Raw genomic sequence first — 24,304 nt, 5'->3', positions numbered from 1 at the left:
TGGAGGTGAGAGCGGAGCGCTGCTTGAAAAGATGGTGTCGGCGCCTCTCCTCCAGGACCTGTCACTCTCACTTGATGACTCCTGATGGCTTCAGAGCTGATAGTCGTCTGCAGCAGTCAGCAGCGATTTGTCGACTCATTGAAGCTCATTTTGGCCCTCAGAGGATAAATCTCTGTTACCGAAAACACCAAAGTTAATATAAAGCAAAACAAAACCGTAGACAAATAATTACAGAAGTGAAAGATTGTAAAGATGATCTGCTCAGTATTATAATAGTTATATTCTTGTACATAGGGGCAGTATTATAGTAGTTATATTCTTGTACATAGGGGGCAGTATTATAATAGTTATATTCTTGTACATAGGGGGCAGTATTATAATAGTTATATTCTTGTACATAGGGGCAGTATTATAGTAGTTATATTCTTGTACATAGGGGGCAGTATTATAGTAGTTATATGCTTGTACATAGGGGCAGTATTATAGTAGTTATATTCTTGTACATAGGAACAGTATTATAGTAGTTATATTCTTGTATATAGGAGCAGTATTATAGTAGTTATATTCTTGTACATAGGGGGCAGTATTATAGTAGTTATATTTTTGTACATAGGGGGGCAGTATTATAGTAGTTATATTCTTGTATATAGGAGCAGTATTATAGTAGTTATATTCTTGTATATAGGAGCAGTATTATAGTAGTTTTATATTCTTGTACATAGGGGCAGTATTATAGTAGTTATATTCTTGTACATAGGAACAGTATTATAGTAGTTATATTCTTGTATATAGGAGCAGTATTATAGTAGTTTTATATTCTTGTACATAGGGGCAGTATTATAGTAGTTATATTCTTGTACATAGGAGCAGTATTATAGTAGTTATATTCTTGTATATAGGAGCAGTATTATAGTAGTTTTATATTCTTGTACATAGGGGCAGTATTATAGTAGTTATATTCTTGTATATAGGAGCAGTATTATAGTAGTTTTATATTTTTGTACATATGGGCAGTATTATAGTAGTTATATTCTTGTACATAGGAGCAGTATTATAGTAGTTATATTCTTGTATATAGGAGCAGTATTATAGTAGTTTTATATTTTTGTACATAGGGGCAGTATTATAGTAGTTATATTCTTGTATATAGGAGCAGTATTATAGTAGTTTTATATTCTTGTACATAGGGGCAGTATTATAGTAGTTATATTCTTGTACATATGGGCAGTATTATATTATATTCTTGTACATAGGGGCAGTATTATAGTAGTTATATTCTTGTACATAGGGGGCAGTATTATAGTAGTTATACTCTTGTACATGGGGGGTAGAATTGTGGTTATATTCGTGCATATTTTGGGCAGTATTATAATATATTTCGTACAATTGGGACGGTATTTTAGTAGTTATATTCTATTAGATTTGTGGCAGTATCTTCTTATTAATAAGTTTCTCCTGTTCACAGCGATTTTACTATGAAAACTAATATTCAGGTTAGTGACTTGTGACTGACTGTATAAGTTATGTGATGATTTAATATTCAGATTTGTGTTACAGGAAGGTAAAGTGAGATTCAATGATCAGACTTTGGCGCCGGAGGAGGAGCAGAATGTGCTGGACAAGGTAGAGACCTCAGCGTTAGGCTATGTGCCCATGGGAGCTTGTTTCGCGGATTTTGCCGCGGGAAAACCTGCGGATTTTTCTGGATTTTCCAGATAAATCTGCAGGTTTTAGCATGTACAGTCACTCCCCATGTTATCCTATGGGACATGGGGAGTGCTGTGTCCACGCTGCGGAAAGTGCGGCTGCCGACCATGCTGCGGATGTAGGCATCCGCATGTATTGCATGTCAATTATTCATGCGGAATTACCTGCGGATGTCCCGGCCCTCCGCTATGGAGATAGAGGCCGGGACGTCCGCAGGTAAGCCGCATGAATTACCGCATGTTTCCCACAGCTATTCCGCTGGAATCTCGCAGCTAAAAATAGCTGCGGACGCCAGCGGGCAGCTGCGGGAAACATGCGCTCGTTCCTGCGGATACATCCGCAGGTACGAGCGCCCGATTCTGGTGTAGTAGTCAATGGCATTTATTATACAGGTTTTTAACGTTTCAATATACAACGATTGATCTGTGTTAACCGGCAAGTAGAAATCCTCATTAGCTCAGATTTGTGGTCAGCGCGATGTTAATAAATGTAACAGATTTGTATCACGTTATTGCTGATGTCTCTGTTTTTCTTTCTTTGCTCGCTCTTCCCCCTGTAGTTGGTCAATCAGCTGAAACAGTCTAAAAGCACCAAGATCCCGTACAGCCCCCAAGATATCCCCCTCGGACCCGCTCTGCCTTACATTGTGCCAGAAGCCGAGTTCTCCAGCCACAGTAAGACACAAGCTCAGCGCTACAGTATTCAGAGACTGGAGACCTGATTGCTTGATATCGATGTACTGCCTAACAACTTATTACACACAGTCATTCCGCTGTGCATATTACTGTGTGCACAGGGTGTATATTACTGTGTGCACGGGAGTTCACTCACTAAATGGGCCTCCTGCTGCTTTCACTGCTGCTACATAATGGGAAGTTGCAGGTAAATGCCTGCATTAATGAATTTTACAGCCTAATTTTGAGTTAGGGGGCCATGTGTCAGCTGTGTCCTCTATATGAAAACTGTGTGTTGTGTATGTCCTCCCCTATATGAGGTTTTTGTGTTGTGTATGTCCTCCCCTATATGAGGTTTTTGTGTTGTGTATGTCCTCCCCTATATGAGGTTTTTGTGTTGTGTATGTCCTCCCCTATATGAAGTTTTTGTTGTGTATGTCCTCCCCTATATGAAGTTTTTGTGTTGTGTATGTCCTCCCCTATATGAAGTTTTTGTGTTGTGTATGTCCTCCCCTATATGAGGTTTTTGTGTTGTGTATGTCCTCCCCTATATGAGGTTTTTGTGTTGTGTATGTCCTCCCCTATATGAAGTTTTTGTTGTGTATGTCCTCCCCTATATGAAGTTTTTGTGTTGTGTATGTCCTCCCCTATATGAAGTTTTTGTGTTGTGTATGTCCTCCCCTATATGAAGTTTTTGTTGTGTATGTTCTGCCCTATATGAAGTTTTTGTGTTGTGTATGTCCTCCCCTATATGAAGTTTTTGTGTTGTGTATGTCCTCCCTTATATGAACTTTTTGTTTTGTATCTTCTGCCCTATATGAAGTTTTTGTGTTGTGTATGTCCTCCCCTATATGAGGTTTTTGTGTTGTGTATGTCCTCCCCTATATGAAGTTTTAGTGTTGTGTATGTCCTCACCTATATGAAGTTTTTGTGTTGTGTATGTCCTCCCCTATATGAAGTTTTAGTGTTGTGTATGTCCTCACCTATATGAAGTTTTAGTGTTGTGTATGTCCTCCCCTATATGAAGTTTTAGTGTTGTGTATGTCCTCACCTATATGAAGTTTTAGTGTTGTGTATGTCCTCCCCTATATGAGGTTTGTGTGTTGTGTATGTCCTCCTCTATATGAAGTTTGTGTTGTGTATGTCCTCCTCTATATGAGGTTTTTGTGTTGTGTATGTTCTCCCCTATATGAAGTTTGTGTTGTGTATGTCCTCCTCTATATGAGGTTTTTGTGTTGTGTATGTTCTCCCCTATATGAAGTTTGTGTTGTGTATGTCCTCCTCTATATGAAGTTTTTGTGTTGTTTGTCCTCCTCTATATGAGGTTTTTGTGTTGTGTATGTCCTCCCCTATATGAAGTTTTTGTGTTGTGTATGTCCTCCTCTATATGAGGTTTTTGTGTTGTGTATGTCCTCCCCTATATAAAGTTTTTGTTGTGTATGTCCTCCCTTATATGAAGATTTGGGGTTTTTTTGTACATTGTGTTGTATTCAGACTTTCCACATGATATTTTACTTCTCCACTTTCTCTCCTGTAGGAAGCGCTCCATCTCCATTATTACATTTTGATCCAGGAACGTGTCCGATCATCCCGGGACAGGAAATGACCATTGAAATCTCCAAGGGACATTCGGGTCTTGGACTCAGCATCGTGGGTGGTAAAGATACCCCGCTGGTAACTGTCCTCATTCATCATATGCGATCACATAAGAGGATCTAGAAGACTGGAAAAAATTCTTTCTTTTTTTCCAGGAAATAGTGCCACTATTGCCCTTAGGTCATGTTTGGTATTGCAGCTCAGACTGCTTCACGTCACATAGGAAACATGTAGAGGACACCGCAGATAATCTGAGACTCCAGGAATATATCATCACTCTGGCTTTCAGATCTTAAGTTAGAGAATGTGTAATACTCCAGCCACCTCCAGAGCTGCACTCAAAAATTGTCTCCTTGTCAGTGCTTAAAGGGAATATGTGCTCTAGATTATGGGTTACTAATACAACCCAGGTGCTTTTTTGTTGTTTTTTCCATCCATGGTTATGGAAGCGGCCATTGCTATTATTCATATCATTTAGAGGTTTGCTTTACCACAGCCACATGGACCATAGCCAGCAATAGACTGGAGATGTTCATTAACTTCTATGACAGAGGGTTGTTTGCATCTTCTGTGCCCTGTGCAAGGAAGGAGAAGAGGTGACATTGACCTATTGGGAATGCTGGATCACAGTCACTTTTTGGTGCGTCACCATGCTCCGAGAGGTGACTGTTTTCCTTCACGATAAATCTCCCATTTAAGAAGGACCCACAGGTTCTCAGTAGGGTTTAGGTCTGGTGAGAACTTGACCGGATCATTATTTTACATCCTTAATGTCTTTTCTGGCACCGAGCAGTGGAGACTTTGCTGTGATGGTCCGGATTCTTGTCCTGCAGAACAATCATGATTTTCTTGAGAGACGTAGACTTTTCCCTGTACAACTGTTTGAAGAATGTGTTTTCTAAATATTGGCAGTTGGTTTGGAGGTGATTTTGAGGTCCAACTATCTCCTCTTTAATAATCCCTGGCCATAGCAGGACCCATCTCCACCTCGCTGGTGTCTGAGTGGAAGTGAAGCTCTGTGCCGGTACTGATCCAGCCACGGCCCATCCATCTGATCCTCCAAGAGTCTCTCATCTCATCAAAGTCAGAATTGTGTAAAAAGTTCAACTTTTGATTTTTTTTACTCCACTTTGAAACAATTCTGCAGGGAAGGAGCTTGTACAGGGTCGTGGTTACGCCCTCCATGGAATTCATCAGCTGTGATGTTTTTTTTCTTAGCCAAAAATACCACTCCAGTCTTTGACTGGAGAAACATTTTTGGTGCTCATCACTCTGTGACGCCCCTGGACTATCAAGTCGTCAGAGGGTACTGCACGCTCTTTTCCCTTAGTGCAGTATTCAAATCCCTCTTGGTTCTGGGTCCCCATCTTATGGTGCTGCCAACAGCAGATCATATCCTAGATACACCCTGCACCACACCCACCAGGCACACCAGTGGGTGGCTTAAGCGGAATAGGGTCGCCCACCTGGGGGTCAGGAAGGGAGGGTCCGGAGAGTGTCAGTGAAGAGAGTGAAGTGAAGTGGAGGAAGCAGGGAGCGGTGGCTCCCGTGAGTAGCTGTCTAGTTTGCAGACTGTGGTCTGGAGCTAGAGGAGTCGGACCCCCATGATTGTCCTGCTGGGATTGCATCTTTCAGCACACAGTTTATCGGATTGCAGCTCTATATGTGACTGGTGTATAGGACCAAGATAAAAGCAAGGTCACTGCTAATCACTGCAGCTGGCAGCGTGCCAGTCATTTTCTCCTTGTATTCTGCAGGAAGCAGTGGTGATCCATGAGGTCTATGAAGAGGGCGCTGCTGCCAGAGACGGGAGGCTCTGGGCCGGGGATCAGATCCTGGAGGTACGGCAACAATAGCTGCAGTTTCTTAGTAAAAGGAGACCAATCAGAAATGCACCAAGTGATGCCCAAAGATCAGTCCATAGAAAACCACTGATCAATTCTGACCATTCCTTATGGCTGGTTAGATTGTGCTGCTCGGCATTAAAGTGATACTTTTATCACATTCCTTAATACAAACCACATACATTATTAAATATATATCTTAGACCTGATGAGACTGTTTTATTTACTTTTAAAATTTGTGTAAGGATGACTGTATAATCTGCTATGTATACGTTCAAGTAAATCTTTCTTCCCAGCTGCTCAGTGCTCCTCCCCGCTGCTGAATCTCTGCACATTTAGCCTTATTTGACCACTTCTCAGTGTACCTCCTCCCTGCTGCTGCTAAATATTTGCCCACTTAGCCTGATTGAGTGCTTTACAGTATCCTTCCTACCTGCTGCTGCTCCTCAGTGTCCATCCTCTCCACTTCTGGTGAGTTTGTATCCCCCTGTCTGACAGCACCTCAGTGTACCTCCTCCCTGCTGCTGCTAAATATTTGCCCACTTAGCCTGATTGACTTCTCCACGGTATCCTTCCTTCCTGCTGCTGCTCCTCGGTGTCCATTCTCTCTGCTGTTGCTAAATTTGAGCCCACCTGTCTGACAACACCTCTGTGTACCTCCTCCCTGCTGCTGCTAAATATTTGCCCACTTAGCCTGATTGAGTGCTCTACAGTATCCTTCCTACCTGCTGCTGCTCCTCAGTGTTCATCCTTTCAGCTTCTGGTGATTTTGTATCCCCCTGTCTGACAGCACCTCAGTGTACCTCCTCACTGCTGCTGCTAAATATTTGCCCACTTAGCCTGATTGAGTGCTTTACAGTATCCTTCCTACCTGCTGCTGCTCCTCAGTGTCCATCCTCTCCACTTCTGGTGAGTTTGTATCCCCCTGTCTGACAGCACCTCAGTGTACCTCCTCCCTGCTGCTGCTAAATATTTGCCCACTTAGCCTGATTGACTTCTCCACGGTATCCTTCCTTCCTGCTGCTGCTCCTCGGTGTCCATTCTCTCTGCTGTTGCTAAATTTGAGCCCACCTGTCTGACAACACCTCTGTGTACCTCCTCCCTGCTGCTGCTAAATATTTGCCCACTTAGCCTGATTGAGTGCTCTACAGTATCCTTCCTACCTGCTGCTGCTCCTCAGTGTTCATCCTTTCAGCTTCTGGTGATTTTGTATCCCCCTGTCTGACAGCACCTCTGTGTACCTCCTCCCTGCTGCTGCTAAATATTTGCCCACTTAGCCTGATTGAGTGCTCTACAGTATCCTTCCTACCTGCTGCTGCTCCTCAGTGTTCATCCTTTCAGCTTCTGGTGATTTTGTATCCCCCTGTCTGACAGCACCTCAGTGTACCTCCTCACTGCTGCTGCTAAATATTTGCCCACTTAGCCTGATTGACTGCTCCACGGTATCCTTCCTTCCTGCTGCTGCTCCTCGGTGTCCATTCTCTCAGCTTCTGGTGATTTTGTATCCACCTGTCTGACAACACCTCAGTGTCCCTCCTCCCTGCTGCTGGGACCTCACACCCCTCAGTAAGAAGCTCCATTTTTCAGTAGAGGTGAATAAATCTTAATACACGTGGACTCAATAGGTTGTTCTCTCATTAGACTAATTACAAGCTCATTTTATTATCAGGATTTTAGTCATAAGTTTACCAGTCTCATCAGGTTGATGATCTCTATAATAATATATGCAGCTTGTATTGTGAAATCTGGGGACAGGTCCTCGTTAAGCACTGTGCAGCTGCCTGCATTTATTATTGATGGCTAGTCTTAGACATCTTGACATTTATTATGAATAATTCATGTTGCTTTGCGTTCTCTATAGGGGGCGCTGTATTATGGGTGTATAATTTTTGCTATTTTATTCCTTTATAGGCTCTTTAGGCATTGCTGTGTTTTACCTGTATGTGGCGCTGTTAGGTAAAAGCTACATAATCTGTGCTGATAATAATAAATAATAATATTTATTCCCTTATATAGCGCCAACATATTCCGCAGTGCTTTACATACATCAGCAATCCTGTCCCCATTGGGGCTCACAATCTAAATTCCCTATCAGTATGTCTTTGGAGTGTGGGAGAAAACCGGAGAAAAAACCCATGCAAACACGGGGAGAACATACAATCTCTTTTCAGATGTTGTCCTTGGTGGGATTCGAACCCCAGTGTTGCTAGACTGCAGTGCTAACCACTGAGCCACCGAGCCGCCCAATCTGATCGATTTTGCAGTTGGACCCTTTTTATCACCTTAATATATAGAGGCAAATTTACTCAAACGGGCAATTACCCAAATGTAGTCAGTCCCGCTGTCTTCTCATCATATAGATGAGGAATTTAATTAAAGGGGGTGCAGCGGTTGTAGAAGCAGTCTGGAGCCCGGGGGGGGACAAAAGGTTAATCTGCGCATTGCACCCTGCACAGTCTAGATATCACCGGATGCAATACGACGTCGCTGCTCACTGTGATATTCCGTCCCCCATGTGGACTGCATAGCAAGGAAGGAAAGAATATCACCAAGATTGCCATTGTAACATAGTATCCTCCAGCAATAAATCCCTGACATCTGTCTGGATACTACTAATGATGAATGCAGATGCTGGGGTTCCTGGCAGCAGACAGCATTGGTCCTGCACACTGGGTCCGGCTCTGTAGATGCATCGGGCTGGTCAGTGCTAGTCTCCGGTGAGTGGGTCCAGCTCTGTAGATGCATCGGGCTGGTCAGTGCCAGTCTCCGGTGAGTGAGTCCGGCTCTGTAGATGCATCGGGACGGTCAGTGCCAGTCTCCGGTGAGTGGGTCCGGCTCTGTAGATGTATCGGGCTGGTCAGTGCCAGTCTCCGGTGAGTGAGTCCGGCTCTGTAGATGCATCGGGCTGGTCAGTGCCAGTCTCCGGTGAGTGAGTCCGGCTCTGTAGATGCATCGGGCTGGTCAGTGCCAGTCTCCGGTGAGTGAGTCCGGCTCTGTAGATGCATCGGGACGGTCAGTGCCAGTCTCCGGTGAGTGGGTCCGGCTCTATAGATGCATCGGGCTGGTCAGTGCCAGTCTCTGGTGAGTGGGTCCGGCTCTGTAGATGCATCGGGCCGGTCAGTGCTAGTCTCTGGTGATTGGGTCCGGCTCTGTAGATGCATCGGGCTGGTCAGTGCCAGTCTCTGGTGAGTGGGTCCGGCTCTGTAGATGCATCGGGCCGGTCAGTGCCAGTCTCTGGTGATTGGGTCCGGCTCTGTAGATGCATCGGGCTGGTCAGTGCCAGTCTCTGGTGAGTGGGTCCGGCTCTGTAGATGCATCGGGCCGGTCAGTGCCAGTCTCCGGTGATTGGGTCCGGCTCTGTAGATGCATCGGGCCGGTCAGTGCTAGTCTCTGGTGATTGGGTCCGGCTCTATAGATGCATCGGGCTGGTCAGTGCCAGTCTCTGGTGAGTGGGTCCGGCTCTGTAGATGCATCGGGCCGGTCAGTGCCAGTCTCCGGTGATTGGGTCCGGCTCTGTAGATGCATCGGGCCGGTCAGTGCTAGTCTCTGGTGATTGGGTCCGGCTCTGTAGATGCATCGGGCTGGTCAGTGCCAGTCTCCGGTAGGTGGTTGCGGCTCTGTAGATGCATCGGGCTGGTCAGTGCCAGTCTCCGGTAGGTGGTTCCGGCTCTGTAGATGCTTCAGGCCGGTCAGTGCCAGTCTCCGGTGAGTGGGTCCAGCTCTGTAGATGCATCGGGCCGGTCAGTGCCAGTCTCCGGTGAGTGGGTTCGGCTCTGTAGAGGCATCGGGCTAGTCAGTGCCAGTCTCCAGTGAGTGGGTCCGGCTCTATAGATGCATCGGGCTGGTCAGTGCCAGTCTCCGGTGAGTGGGTCCGGCTCTATAGATGCATCGGGCTGGTCAGTGCCAGTCTCCGGTGAGTGGGTCCGGCTCTGTAGATGCATCGGGCCGGTCAGTGTCAGTCTGCGGTGAGTCTTCTATCAGCCGCCTGCATTCTGCTCTGACACAGGCTTTATTGCAGTGTTGCTGCTCGCAGTGTAATTGTGCACGCTGGCGGCAGGATGAATTGTTAATGCGTCTGTGAAGATTTGTAGGGAAAGTCACTGCCGCTGCACTGTAGCAGGGTGCTGAAACGTCTGTTACTGGTTGTGCGCCACCTCCGTGTCTGGCATCACAATGACTCCTCGTTCTCCTGCTCCACACTCAGACCAATCTTTGAACTATGCCGTTTGGTAACTTTGTAGTCTAGTTTGTTTCAGTTCCTTAAAGGGAAACTGTCAGCAGGTTTTTGCTACCTCATCTGAGAGCAGCATGATGTAAGCAAAGAGATCGTTAATACAACTATGTATCACTTAGATTACTGGCTGCAGCTGTTCTGACAGAATAAAAAATTTTAGATTTAGGAAGGCAGCAGGGCTCAGTAAGTTACCCCACGAAACACCAGGCTCTGTATGTACAAAGTCTATAGACATAAAGTTGCTAATCAGAGGGAGAGAGCGCATGGTGTAGGCCTGGCAATAATAATCCAATGTCATAAAACCTTCACTATACGTAAACAGCGCACAGTATAATAAATGGCACATCATTGATCTCTGTGTGTTAGCATCTATCTCCTGCTTTCTTCAGATTACATAGCAAAAAACCTGCTGACAGATTCCCTTTAAAGCAGCATTTCCATCAAAGTTTTTATCCTCTTAATAATATATTGCAGTTATTATATTATATAGCACTGTGTACTTAAAATTGCTAATTTTGCCCTTCTACCCAGTTAATTCTTCTGTTTTTCATTAGATCTATGACATCACGTGATTAAAAACAGACCAGTTACATCCTTCTAAGCTCTATGTAGAAACTGGAAGTCTGTTTTCCCTGCATGAGTCATCACTGCAAAAGTCTATGGCAGAGGGAGGATTGGGCAGCTGGGTCAGGAGTTGGAGAGGGAGATGATTCATGCAGGGAAAAGAGACATCCTGTTTCTAAAAAGAGCAGAGAAAACAGAAGAATTAACTGGGTAGAAAGCCAAAATGAGCTGTTGTAAGTACACAGTGCTATTTAATATAATGATTACAATATATTAAGTGGATAAAACCTTTAATTGGACTGCTGCGCTAACACTGGGGGTCAATGAATAAAAGCATTATTTATTACAGAGATTAAAGGGGTTTTCACAAGTTTGGAAGTTATCCCCTAATTATGTGGTAGGTAATAATTTCCTGATCACTGGGGGTCTGACCGCTTAGAGTCCCCCACCCATCTTGAGAACATACATAAAATGTTGGTCTGTCCAAGCCATATCACATCACTTTATATGATAAGAATGGAATCCCCCCCCCCCCAAGCTATTTAGCAGCTGAACTTGTGGCAGCAGTGGATTGCTCAGGAGCTGTGTGCAACAAGGGACATATTTCCCCGTAATTCTCACTTGTTGTTGTAGGTCAATGGCATGGATCTGAGGAATGCCTCTCATGAAGATGCCATTACAGCTCTGAGACAGACACCCCAGAAGGTGCAGCTGGTGGTATACAGAGACGAGGCACAGTACAGGGACGAGGAAAACCTGGATATATTCCAAGTGGAGCTGCAGAAGAAAAGTGGCCGAGGTTTGGGGCTGAGCATTGTGGGTAAAAGGTAAGATGGGAGTAACTTCTGTCCTTTAAAGAAAGTGATTGATTGCCATAAGGAGTGATAGAACTCTGTCTGGAGCCATTGCTAGGGGGAGCTTACTGCCTACCAATTTAATGAGTTTGAAAAATACACCTATGTATCCCTGTATACAGGGAGCTTCCCCTAGTGGTGGCTGCACACAGAATCTTATGTATCTCTGTATACAGGGAGCTCCCCCTAGTGGTGACTGCAGACAGAATCTTATCATGTATTTCTGTATACGGAGAGCTACCCCAGTGGTGGCTGCAGACAGGATCTTATCATGTATCTCTGTATACAGGGAGCTCTCCCTAGGGGTGGCTACAGACAGGATCTTATCATGTATTTCTGTATACAGGGAGCTCCCCTTAGTGGTGGCTGCAGACAGGATCTTATCATGTATCTCTATATACAGGGAGCTCCCCCTAGTGGTCACTGCAGACAGGATCTTATCATGTATCTCTATATACAGGGAGCTCCCCCTAGTGGTCACTGCAGACAGGATCTTATCATGTATATATGTATACAGGGAGCTCCCCTAGTGGTGACTGCAAACAAAATGTTATCATGTATCTCTGTATACAGGGAGCTCCCCCTAGTGGTGGCTGTAGACAAAATTGTGTCATATATCTCTATGCAGGGTGCTCCCCCTTGTGATGAATACAGATAACCAGAAATTGTTTATGTATCTGTATGACTGTGTGAAGGAACACAAGAGATTTGGCAATGAATGTATCCCTGAAGAGAAGGAATTAATAAGATGTCCCTTATCGCCACTGCTCTGTGTTCTCAGTCTTAAGGAGGATGTGTGTTAATCCTTTCTGTCTATGCACAGGATGGATTTTGTGCTTCTGTTCCTCCTTCATTGCTGGTTTGTATCAGAGACGACCACTTAAGTAGAACAAGCTGCTCCCGTCCGTGTGAGAGGCTCCGTGGTTGTTCCTGACGGCTCAATGATCATATTCATTGTCCTGACTATTATGGTGACAATTACGGCATCGCGAGGATGCCAGCTGCGAGGAGCTGATGGATGATGTGTGTCATACCCCGGAATTTTATGAATGTTTAATGTCTTCCAGGAACGGCAGCGGAGTCTTCATCTCCGACATTGTAAAAGGGGGAGCAGCCGACTATGACAGGAGATTAATGCAAGGGGATCAGATTCTGTCTGTCAATGGCGAGGACGTCCGAAACGCCTCCCAGGAACTGGTGGCCACCATACTGAAGGTACGACCTATGCAAGGACGGGCCTAACACTCAGGACTTACATCTATGGACCGTACATTACAGGATTGGATCAATATTAGGAGCAATTTCCTGGTCCTTAGCTCTTGTTCTCTGTACAGGTCCATTCACACTGAAGATTTAATGCATCAAATCCGACCAGAGGTTATAAGCCATGAATGTAAATGGGGTTTCTACAACTCTATTCTCTTGCAATGGAACATTTCTGCCCTGATTCATGGTTACACGTCGGAAAACGACTCCCTTCCCAGATAAGTAGCATAGTAATTATAGAGCCTGGAAAAAGTATTCATACCCCGTGAACTTTTCCAATTATTTTTTCCACATTACACCCACAAACTTACATTTATTTTAATGGGATTTTATATGATATCAACAAAAAGCAGCAAATATTTGTGAAGTGTAAAGAGAATGATACCTGGTTTTCTAACGATTTTAAAAATATAAAGCTGAAAATTGTGACGTGCATTTGTATTCAGCCCCCCTGAGTAAATACTTTTGTAGGACCACCTTTTGCTGCAAATTCTGGTGCAGTCTTTTGGGGAATGTCTCTCCAGCTTTGCACATCTAGAGGTGACATTTTTGCCCCTTCTTCGCGCTCTCTTGGTAAGATTGGATGGAGATGTCTGTGATCAGCAACTTTCATGTTTTGTCACAGATTGTCAGTCTGAATTCGGTCTGGACTGTGACTCGGCCGCTCACACACAGGAATCTGCTCTGATCTAAACCATCTATTGTAGCTCTGGAAGATGTTTACGGTCGTTGTCCTGCTGGAAGGTGAACCTACGTCCCAGTCTAGTGTGTTTTGCATCCTCGAACAGGTTTTCCACCAGGATTGCCCTGTATTCAGTTTCACCCATGTTCCCATCACCTTTGACCAGCTTTTGTCACCACCATGTGTGACAGTGGGGATGGTGTTTTCAGGGTGATGTGCAGTGGTAGTTTTCCACCACAAATAATGTTTTGTATTTAGCCCAAAAACTTCTCCTTTGGTCTCATGTGACCAGAGCACCTTCTTCCACTGCTTGCTGTGTCCCCTACATGGCTTTTTACAAACTGCAAATGGAGCTTCTAATTGCTTTGCTTTCCAAAATGTCGTTTTCTTGCCACTCTTCTATAAACGGTAGATTTGTGGAGTCTTCTACTAATAGTCGTTCTGTGGACATATTCTCCCCCCTGAGCTGTGATCTCTGCAATTCGGCCATTGACCTTGAGCTTCTTGGCTGCTTCTCTAATTAGCGCTCTCCTTCTTGGGATGTCCGTTTCGGTGCACGGCCATGTCTTGATAGGTTAGCAGTTGTCATTCTCCTTCCAGTTTTTAAAAATGGATTGAACACTGCTCCGTGGGATGTTCCGAGCTTGGACTATTTTCTTTATAACCTAACCCTGCTTTACTCCTTTCCACAGCTTTATCCCTGACCTGTCTGGTGTGTTCCTTGGTTTTCATGATGCTTTTTGATCCCTAATGTTCATACCCAAACCTCTGAGTCCTTCACAGAACAGCTGTAGTTATACTGCGAATAAATTACACACAGGTGACTCAATGGATTAAATAAGCAATTTCTGGAGGCAATTACCGTAGTCACTCAGAATTTTATTTAGGGTATAAATAAAATTCTATGGGGCTGAATACAAATGCACGGCACAATTTTAAGATTTATATTTTTAAAATATTTAGAAAACCATGTAACATTTCCTTTACGCATCACAAATACTTGTGCGAAGTGTTGGTACATCACATAAACCCTAATAAAATACATTTAAGTTAATTGGTGTAATGTGAAAAAATGTGGAAAAGGTCACGGGGTGTGAATACTTTTTCAAGGCCCTGTATACAACCCCTGGCAAGAATTTTGGACTCACCTGGCTCTCAGGATGTTCATTCAGTTGTTTACTTTTGTTTAAAAAAAAAAAAAGCAGATCACACACATGACACAAAACTAAAGTCATTTCAAATGGCAACTTTCTGTCTTCAAGAAACACTAAAAAAAATCATGAAAACATAATGTGCAGCCAGTAACTGTTACTTTTCAAGACCAAACAGGGGGGAAAAATTATGGAATCACTCAATTATGAGGACAAAATTATGGAATCACCGTGTAAATTTTCATTCCCAAAACTAACACCTGCATCAAATAAGATCTGCTCGTTAGTCTGCATCTAAAAAGGAGTGATCACACCTTGGACTGACATGAATCATGGCTCCAACACGAGAGATGTCAATTGAAACAAAGGAGAGGATTATGAAACTCTTAAAAGAGGGTAAATCATCACACAATGTTGCAAAAGATGTTGGTTGTTCACAGCTGTGTCTAAAATCTGTACCAAATACAAACAACATGGGAAGGTTGTTAAAGGTAAACATACTGGTAGACCAAGGAACACATCAAAGCGTCAAGACAGGAAACTTAAAGCAATATGTCTCCAAAACAGGAAATGCACAAGAAAACAAATGAGGAACGAATGGGAGGAAACTCGAGTCAATGTCTGTGACCGGACTATAAGAAACCGCCTAAAGGAAATGGAATTTACATACAGAAAAGCTAAACAATAAAAAGATGATTGCCTGAAGAGAACATGTAAACTTCCACAGTCATTGATAATATGGGGCTGCATGTCAGGTAAAGGCACTGGGGAGATGGCTGTCATTACAACTTCAATAAATGCCCAAGTTTAAATTGAAATTTTGGTCACTTTTCTTATTCCATCAATTGAAAGGATGTTTGAGGATGATGATATAATTTATCAAGATGATAATGCATCCTGCCATAGAGCAAAAACTATCAAAACATTCCTTGAAAGAAAACACATAAGGTCAATGACATGGCGTACAAATAGTCCGGATCTCAATCCAATTGAAAATCTTTGGTGGAAGTTGAAGAAAATGGTCCATGACAAGGCTCCAACCTGCAAAGCTGACCTGGCAACAGCAATCAGAGAAAGTTGGAGCCAGATTGATGAGTACTGTTTGTCACTCATTAAGTCCATGCCTCAGAGACTGCGAGCTGTTATAAAAGCCAGAAGTGGTGCAACAAAATACTACTGATGTATTGGAGTGATCTTTTGTTTGTTTTTTCATGATTTCATACTTTTTTCCTCAGAATTGAGTGATTCCATAATTTGTTTCCCCCGTTTGGTCTTGAAAAGTAACAGTTACTGGCTGCACATTGTGTTTTCATGATTTTTTTTTAGTGTTAAAGCCAGAAAGTTGCCATTTGAAATGACTTTAGTTTTGTGCCGTCTGTGATCTGCTTTTTATAAACAAAAGTAAAGAACTGAATGAACATCCTCAGAGCCAGGGGAGGCCAGAATTCTTGCCAGGGGTTGTATTGGAAAACACTTAAGATTGGCTCCATTGAATGACAGATGAAGACTAATTATTACCAGGAAATTAAGTTTTACAACTTTTTAACTTGTGTATCATGTCCTCACCATTTTTAAGATCTATTTGCCGTCGGTGAATGTGCGCTCGTCTTTGTCAGCACAACTCATCCTTTTAAATGAGAAGTGGGTACAATTGTTTCCAGCTTGCGCTATTCTCTGCGAGCTGAACACAGCAGCAGCTGCACAGATCCTCTGATGGTTGTTACAATGTATCATTCTGGAGGTCGTTTTGCTCATATTGTCTTTTCAGAATACAATTGTAGCAAAACTTTCAGGTGAAAAACGAACTGGGCACGTTAAAGGGAACCTGTCATCAGAAATTTAGCTATAAAGCTAAAAGTTCCCCCCTCTGCAGCTCCTGGGCTGCATTCTAGGAAGCTTCCTATAGTTCTTGTGGCCACTTTTATACCAAAATAAACACTTAGTAAACTTGTACCTTTTTTCTTATGCAAATTTCGTAAATCGTCCATGGGGGCGGGCTGCCTGGGGTCCGTTGCTGTCATCCTGCCGATTTACGCCGCCCCCAAATGCTGAATTTCAAAGCTCAGGACGCCGCCCCTGGGTGCCCGTGGTCCCGCGCATGCGCTGTTCCACTGTAGCGGTGCCGTGCACTGTGTGCACGTGTGACCGCTGGTGACGTGCTCGCTGGCCAGGTGACCGGACGTCACCTCTTTCCCATCCTGCTCAGCAGCAGGTGACGTCCGGTCATCTGGCCAGCTTGCGCATAACGCTGGAGTAATAGGGGAAAGTGCGGTCACGAGGTTATGGGCGGCACTTGCTGATGACACTCACAGCGCCGCCCATAACCTCGTGCCCGCGCAAAGCGTCACCAGCGGTCACACGTGCACACAGTGCACGGCACCGCTACAGTGGAACAGTGCATGTGCGGGACCACGGGCACCCAGGGGCGGCGTCCTGAGCTTTGAAATTCAGCATTTGGGGGCGGCGTAAATCGGCAGGATGACAGCAACGGACCCCAGGCAGCCCGCCCCCATGGAAGATTTACGAAATTTGCATAAGAAAAGGTACAAGTTTACAAAGTGTTTATTTTGGTATAAAAGTGGCCACAAGAACTATAGGAAGCTTCCTAGAATGCAGCCCAGGAGCTGCAGAGGGGGGAACTTTTAGCTTTATAGCTAAATTTCTGATGACAGGTTCACTTTAAACAAGAGCGTTCTAACCCACATACTGCAAACTAGTATATTGCAAACTTCATTCACCAGTGACCTTGGCTAGACTTCAATGCAAGACACCACTGCTGCCAGACAGCAATACTGAGCACTCAACTATTGTAAACTATAAAGAATTAATCTACATGAAACATTCAGTGACTTTGTAAATATACTGTACTCTTATTATATATTATACTCCAGAGCTGTATTCACTATTCTGCTGGTGCAGTCACTGTGTATATACATTACTTATCCTGGATTGATCCTGAGTTATATCCTGTATTATACTCCAGAGTTGCACTCACTATTCTGCTGGTGCAGTCACTGTGTACATACATTACATTACTGATCCTGTACTGATCCTGTATTATACTCCAGAGCTGCACTCACTATTCTGCTGGTGCAGTCACTGTGTACATACATTACTGATCCTGTACTGATCCTGAGTTACATCCAGTATTATACTCCAGAGCTGCACTCACTATTCTGCTGGTGCAGTCACTGTGTACATACATTAAATTACGTATCCTGTACTGATCCAAAGTTACCTCCTGTATTATACTCCAGAGCTGCACTCACTATTCTGCTGGTGCAATCACTGTGTACATACATTACTGATCCTGAGTTACATCATGTATTATACTCCAGAGGTGCATTCACTATTCTGCTGGTGCAGTCACTGTGTACATACATTATATTATTGACTTTGTACTGATCCTGAGTTACATCCTGTATTATACTCCAGAGCTGCATTCACTATTCTGCTGGTGCAGTCACTGTGTACATACATTACATTACTGATCCTGTACTGATCCTGAGTTACATCCTGTATTATACCCCAGAGCTGCACTCACTATTCTGCTGGTGCAGTCACTGTGTACATACATTACATTACTTATCCTGGATTGATCCTGAGTTACATCCAGTATTATACTCCAGAGCTGCACTCACTATTCTGCTGGTGCAGTCACTGTGTACATACATTACATTACTGATCCTGAGTTACCTCCTGTATTATACTTCAGAGCTGCACTCAATAAAGTATTAAAACTAACTCACTGTGCATGCAGTGTAGAAGCTTTTCTAGGGTCTTAGAGAATTTAAATGAACAAGCTTGCTGACTGTTTCCAATATCACACAGCACAAGTTACAATGTATTATCAAAGTTGTTTTTTTTTTTATCATATTTAGTTTTTCCTCTTGTGGCAGATAATGCACAGATAATATACTTCCACACGTCTCCCTCCCAGAGCTGCCATCCTCTAGTTCTCGGTATCTGCAGATTCTCTTTGGGGATGTGGGGAATCCGTCCCTGGTAGTTCCCTGCTGCGCTTTTTCCTTGTTATTTTACAACTTGTCATGATTTCCAGGTCTCCTTGCGCTGCGTACATCTGTCGCTGCCTCTGATGCGGCTTTAACTCTCTTCTCGCCGCAGAGTCTCCTCTTCCCTTTGTGTTCTGTGTATGATAATCCTCGGTGTAATGAGACGCTCGGTTGTTTCTGATGACACCTCCTGTCGCTCTGATTCTAAAGACTCTTCTGTTTTCTCCTCAGTGCGCACAAGGACTCGTTCATCTGGAGATCGGGAGGCTCAGAGTGGCGTCTTGGCTCTCGTCCAGGAAAGCCTATCCAGGCAGTCAGGTGCGCAACGTTTCCTCGCTGATGCTGAAGACGGGATTATTTCTACCTTTTCTTGGGTTCCACTTTCTCAATCATTACGCTGCACACTTTCACTTCCCTGCAAAGTCCTCTGAATTTCTGATATATGTCAGGCTTTAATTTCCAATTTTGTAAGATATCTGCTTGCTGTCAGTGAATGTCAATACTTTTATTTACATTCACATGCTGTATATAGTTTGTTCTGAGATGTTGAGTGAGTACAATACTCTGTGAGCGGAAGGATTCAGCAGCAGCTGATAGTTTAATACAAGGTATCGGTCTGACACATGTTGCCTGGTCTGGATACTCTTGTATCCTCTTCTCATTCACTGACTGTAAGCAGAGTTCTTAAACATGGTGAACATCTGAAATACGTTTTTGCACATAATTTTGGAGTAATCAGTTGGAGTTTTTTTTACCAGGCTAGAATAGCAGTGAATCAGCAGCAGCAGGGAGGAGGGACACTGAGGAACTGTCAGGCTAGCGGTGAATCAGCATTAGCACGGAGGAGGAACAATGAGTAGCTGTCAAACAAGATAGGTGGATGGAGATTCTGCAGCAGCAGTGAGGAGGGGCACTAAGGAGCTGTCAATCGGGCTAGGACAGCGGTGAATCAGAAGCACGGAGGAGGAATAGTGGTGATCTGTCACTCAGGATTGGTGGGAGGAGATTCAGCAGCAGGGAGGAGGAACACTGAGGAACTGTCAATCAAGCTAGGCTGGTGGTGAGTCAGCAGCAGCAGGGAAAAGAAACAGTGAGTAGCTGTCAAACAGGATAGGTGGATGGAGAGTCTGCAGCAGCAGTGAGGAGGTACACTGAGGAGCTGTCAACCAGGCTAGGATAGAGGTGAATCAGCAGTGAATAGCTGTCACAGGATAGGTGGATGGAGATTCTGCAGCAGCAGTGAGGAGGTACACTGAGGAGCTGTCAACCAAGCTAGGATAGAGGTGAATCAGCAGTGGAGAATAGCTGTCACAGGATAGGTGGATGGAGATTCTGCAGCAGCATAAAGGAGCTACACTGAGGAGCTCTCAATTGGGCTAGGATAGTGGGGAATCAGCAGCAGGGAGGAGGAATAGTGAGTAGCTGTCACTCAGGATCAGTGGGCGGAGATTCAGTAGCAGCAGGGAGGAGGAACACTGAGGAACTGTCAATCAATGTAGGCTGGCAGGGAATCAACAGCAGCAGGGAGGAGGAACAGTGAGTAGCTGTCAGACAGGAAAGGTGGATGGAGAGTCTGCAGCAGCAGTGAGGAGGTACACTGAGGAGCTGTCAACCAGGCTAGGATAGAGGTGAATCAGCAGTGGAGAATAGCTGTCACAGGATAGGTGGATGGAGATTCTGCAGCAGCAGTGAGGAGGTACACTGAGGAGCTGTCAACCAAGCTAGGATAGAGGTGAATCAGCAGTGGAGAATAGCTGTCACAGGATAGGTGGATGGAGATTCTGCAGCAGCATAAAGGAGCTACACTGAGGAGCTCTCAATTGGGCTAGGATAGTGGGGAATCAGCAGCAGGGAGGAGGAATAGTGAGTAGCTGTCACTCAGGATCAGTGGGCGGAGATTCAGTAGCAGCAGGGAGGAGGAACACTGAGGAACTGTCAATCAATGTAGGCTGGCAGGGAATCAACAGCAGCAGGGAGGAGGAACAGTGAGTAGCTGTCAGACAGGAAAGGTGGATGGAGAGTCTGCAGCAGCAGTGAGGAGGTACACTGAGGAGCTGTCAGTCAAGCTAGGATAGCAGGGAGGAGGAATAGTGAGGAGCTGTCAATCAAGATAGGGGATGGAGATTCTGCAGTAGCAGTGAGGAGGGACACTGAGGAACTGTTAGGCTAGGCTAGCGGTGAATCAGCAGCAACAGGGAGGAGGAACAGTGAGTAGCTGTCAAACAGGATAGGTGGAATGAGAGTCTGCAGCAGCAGTGAGGAGGGACATAGGGAAGATTCAAATCAGGATAAGCAGAAAGATTGAGATTAAACTTTTATAACTATTTATACAGCCATTCTGATACAGCCTCTTCTGTCTTCTGATGGATTTTTAGATTAAATGCACAAGTCTCATCAGATCTAAGAGATTTATTTAGTATTGTATGCAGTTAATGCTCAGAATATAAATATATATATATATATATCAATCATGTTTATGCTGCAAGTTATCTTACAGTTGGTACCCTTGACATTTTTCCAGAAAATTAAGTGTCTCTCCCAGAAAATTATTTGCAGTTACACGTGTTTTATTATCACATGTTTATATCCTTTGTGTGTATTCAAACAACACAAAAAAAACTGAGGGGAAAAAAGGGCAAATTGAGCATAATTTCACACGCAACCCCAAAAATGGTGAGACGAACTCGTTGGCACTTTCTAAAATTGTGGGTAAACAACTTTGTATCAAGCATCTGATGTTCATTCAAACTCACCTGTGACAAGTAACAGGAGTGGGCAATATGAAAATCACATCTGAAATCAGATAAAAAGGGGAGAAGTTGAATACATTTTCCTGTGTGTTGCACACTAAGTATGGAGAACAGAAAGAGGAGGAAAATTATTTTTTCTGTTTTCTTTGTGTTATTTTAATACACAAAAAGGAAATAAACGTGTATAATAAAACACGTAATTGCAATTATTTTCTCAGAGAAATACTTAATTTTCTGACACAATATGGAGGGCGCCAACACTTTGGCCATGACTCTGCTTATATGTGTGTGTTTGTGTATGTATATATATGTATATATTTACACTGTATTTTTTATATTTCTATATTTATAATATACATATCTTCTGTTTATAAATTCTATTATATTTATATTTCCATTATTTATATGTTTGATTTGATGCAGGTCTTAAAGCTGCTCCGCTCTTGACTTTTACAGATTTATATGCGATCATTTATAATATACCGCCGAGCGATTATGATAATTTCTAAGACTATAATGCGCTTTATATACATGCGGCCTATGTCATGACATAAGCTACAATGGGTGCCTTTTATAGCACATCTTCAGCTACAGCGCCGTGTTATTAGAGTAACCTTCATGTCAACTATGGAAGAGTCGGCTGCCTGACATTGATCCTTGGCAGACGTGACCGCGAATGACAGTGATTCCCAGGAAGAGATATCGACAGGCGGCGATAATAAACTTAATTAGATGATCTGTCAATATCGAGTGTCCTTAGAAATAGCGATTCCCAGCAATGTCTTAATTGCAATCCATTACTTAAATTCCACGCACAACTCCCTATTCACACAGCAGCGGGCTCTGGATTCTCTCTGCATACTCCCCTTTGTATACTGAGACTGGAGCGATTAATTGCAATGTGTGGAACAAAGGGAACATTCTTAATTTCCGTGGTTCCTACTTTATGGGAGCATATAGTAGAATTTTTTTCATGGCTTCTATTCAAAGGGCCATTATAAGCATATTCTAAGTGCAGTATGTTAATCAGAGAATCTGATATTGTCCCTAATTACATATCTACAGTGTGTCCACCCATATCCTGTCCACCGCCATTAACTTGAGAACGGCGGCAGCTATAGGAATAAAAGTGGTGTCTAGGTATAGTAAAGTAGCCATGCGCTACGCAATGAAACCACCTATAGCACCACCTGGTGGAAAACAATGGAGTTAGCATTTTTATCTCAAAAACGGAACAACATAGAGAAAAAAAGTGAATTACAAAATTGTAGCGCATCATCAATTCAATATGAATCGACACCTTGCATACAGAAATGCTATGATATGAAACCCATGACCCCCCCCAAAACATTGAATACTGGTCACGCATATGGCGCTCATTTAACTTTGATGCTCAAAGTGGCCCCCGTCAGCTGCAATGCACATCTGGACTCTGCACAGCATACTGTATCTTGTTGCACGCTGTGCAATATGGTAGGTGACACGTTTGCACAAGCATCTGTGATACGTCATCATAGGTCCTGCAATGTTGGTGGAGGGGTCGCATACATCTGCTGTTTGATGTGACCTCACAGAAAGAAGTCCAATGGGGTCGGGTCAGGTGAGCGGAGGCCACTCCACACAGCCACCATAACCAATGACTTGTAGGAAGGTCTCCATGAGGTATCGCTTCACGTCCGCAGCCTTGTGAGTTCTACACATTCTAATCATAGCATTTCTGTATGCAAGGTGTCGATTCGTATTGAATTGATGATGCCCTACAACTTTGTAATTCCCTTTTTTTCTCTATCTCGTTCCGTTTTCGAGATAAAAATGCTAACTCTGTTGTTTTCCACCAGGTGGCGCTATAGGTGGTTTCATTGCGAAGCGTATGGATACTTTACTATACCTAGACACCACTTCTATACCTATAGCTGCCGCCGTTCTCAAGTTAATGGCGGTGGACAGGATATGGGTGGACACACTGTATGTGTCTTTGTAATGGTTGCTAACAGGGAGTAATAGATTGCGTTTAGCTGCATGTTGTGAAAATACTTCCATTTAGGATAATTGGGTATTCCAATCAGGGCAGGTTACATGTAATAAATGTCTGTTTTCTGCTAGGGACAAACTTTTTAAAGGGTTACTCCGGCACCACTTGCCTGACATCTGGAGCTAGCGCTGCTGATAGTCCTGTTGACTGATGGTTCTCCGTATGTGTGCACGGTCATACAATAGCACGGGTGCACGATACCTGCTGACCACCCACGTCTCCTGACGACAGGACATCACCAGTACAGATCACCTCCCGATGCCAAAGCGAACAGAATCGGAGTAATCCTTTAAATTTGCCTTTATGAAATGAACATAAAAGATCATTGAACAAGAAAATTTTTAAAATGTATACACTAAAAAAACAAATGGGTTAACTGGGTGCATTGCATGGTCTTCACAAGCCGATTTATTTGGAGGCTCTTGTGGTTTGTGCTTCACATTCTCTCCAGCTTCTTAGAATAGCGTCCATCATCCATTCTATCATTGGAGAAACTATGCCGATATTCTATACATTTATTATGTACCAATATGTCTTTTCTGAAAAGAGGAGTTGATCTAGTTATCAATTCCCCTTGGGGGCTCGTCGGGGATCACGATTGGGGGCTCGTCGGGGATCACGATTGGGGGCTCGTCGGGGAACACGATTGGGGGCTCGTCGGGGAACACGATTGGGGGCTCGTCGGGGAACACGATTGGGGGCTCGTCGGGGAACACGATTGGGGGCTCGTCGGGGAACACGATTGGGGGCTCGTCGGGGAACACGATTGGGGGCTCGTCGGGGAACACGGTTGGGGGCTCGTCGGGGAACACGATTGGGGGCTCGTCGGGGAACACGATTGGGGGCTCGTCGGGGAACACGATTGGGGGCTCGTCGGGGAACACGATTGGGGGCTCGTCGGGGAACACGATTGGGGGCTCGTCGGGGAACACGATTG

At 44.1% G+C, this 24,304-nt stretch overlaps 1 protein-coding gene across 2 annotated transcripts in view; it reads left to right on the top strand.

Annotated features, from left to right (window-relative positions):
* PATJ (PATJ crumbs cell polarity complex component) overlaps positions 1–24,304 on the top strand; it is a 272,880-nt gene that overhangs the window by 224,644 nt on the left and 23,932 nt on the right. For both annotated transcript variants that reach the window (XM_075320380.1, XM_075320379.1), the window contains 7 exons: positions 1,558–1,623; positions 2,267–2,381; positions 3,919–4,055; positions 5,735–5,818; positions 11,253–11,446; positions 12,541–12,688; positions 18,817–18,903. In XM_075320380.1, the coding sequence (XP_075176495.1) occupies positions 1,558–1,623; positions 2,267–2,381; positions 3,919–4,055; positions 5,735–5,818; positions 11,253–11,446; positions 12,541–12,688; positions 18,817–18,903 (831 nt within the window). The remainder of the gene's footprint in view (positions 1–1,557; positions 1,624–2,266; positions 2,382–3,918; positions 4,056–5,734; positions 5,819–11,252; positions 11,447–12,540; positions 12,689–18,816; positions 18,904–24,304) is intronic.

The sequence above is a fragment of the Anomaloglossus baeobatrachus genome, chromosome 8, assembly GCF_048569485.1.
Source record: "Anomaloglossus baeobatrachus isolate aAnoBae1 chromosome 8, aAnoBae1.hap1, whole genome shotgun sequence".
Lineage (NCBI taxonomy): Eukaryota > Metazoa > Chordata > Amphibia > Anura > Aromobatidae > Anomaloglossus > Anomaloglossus baeobatrachus.
The sequence above is the reverse complement of the archived record's forward strand: the minus strand, read 5'-3'. Positions and strand labels throughout refer to the sequence as shown.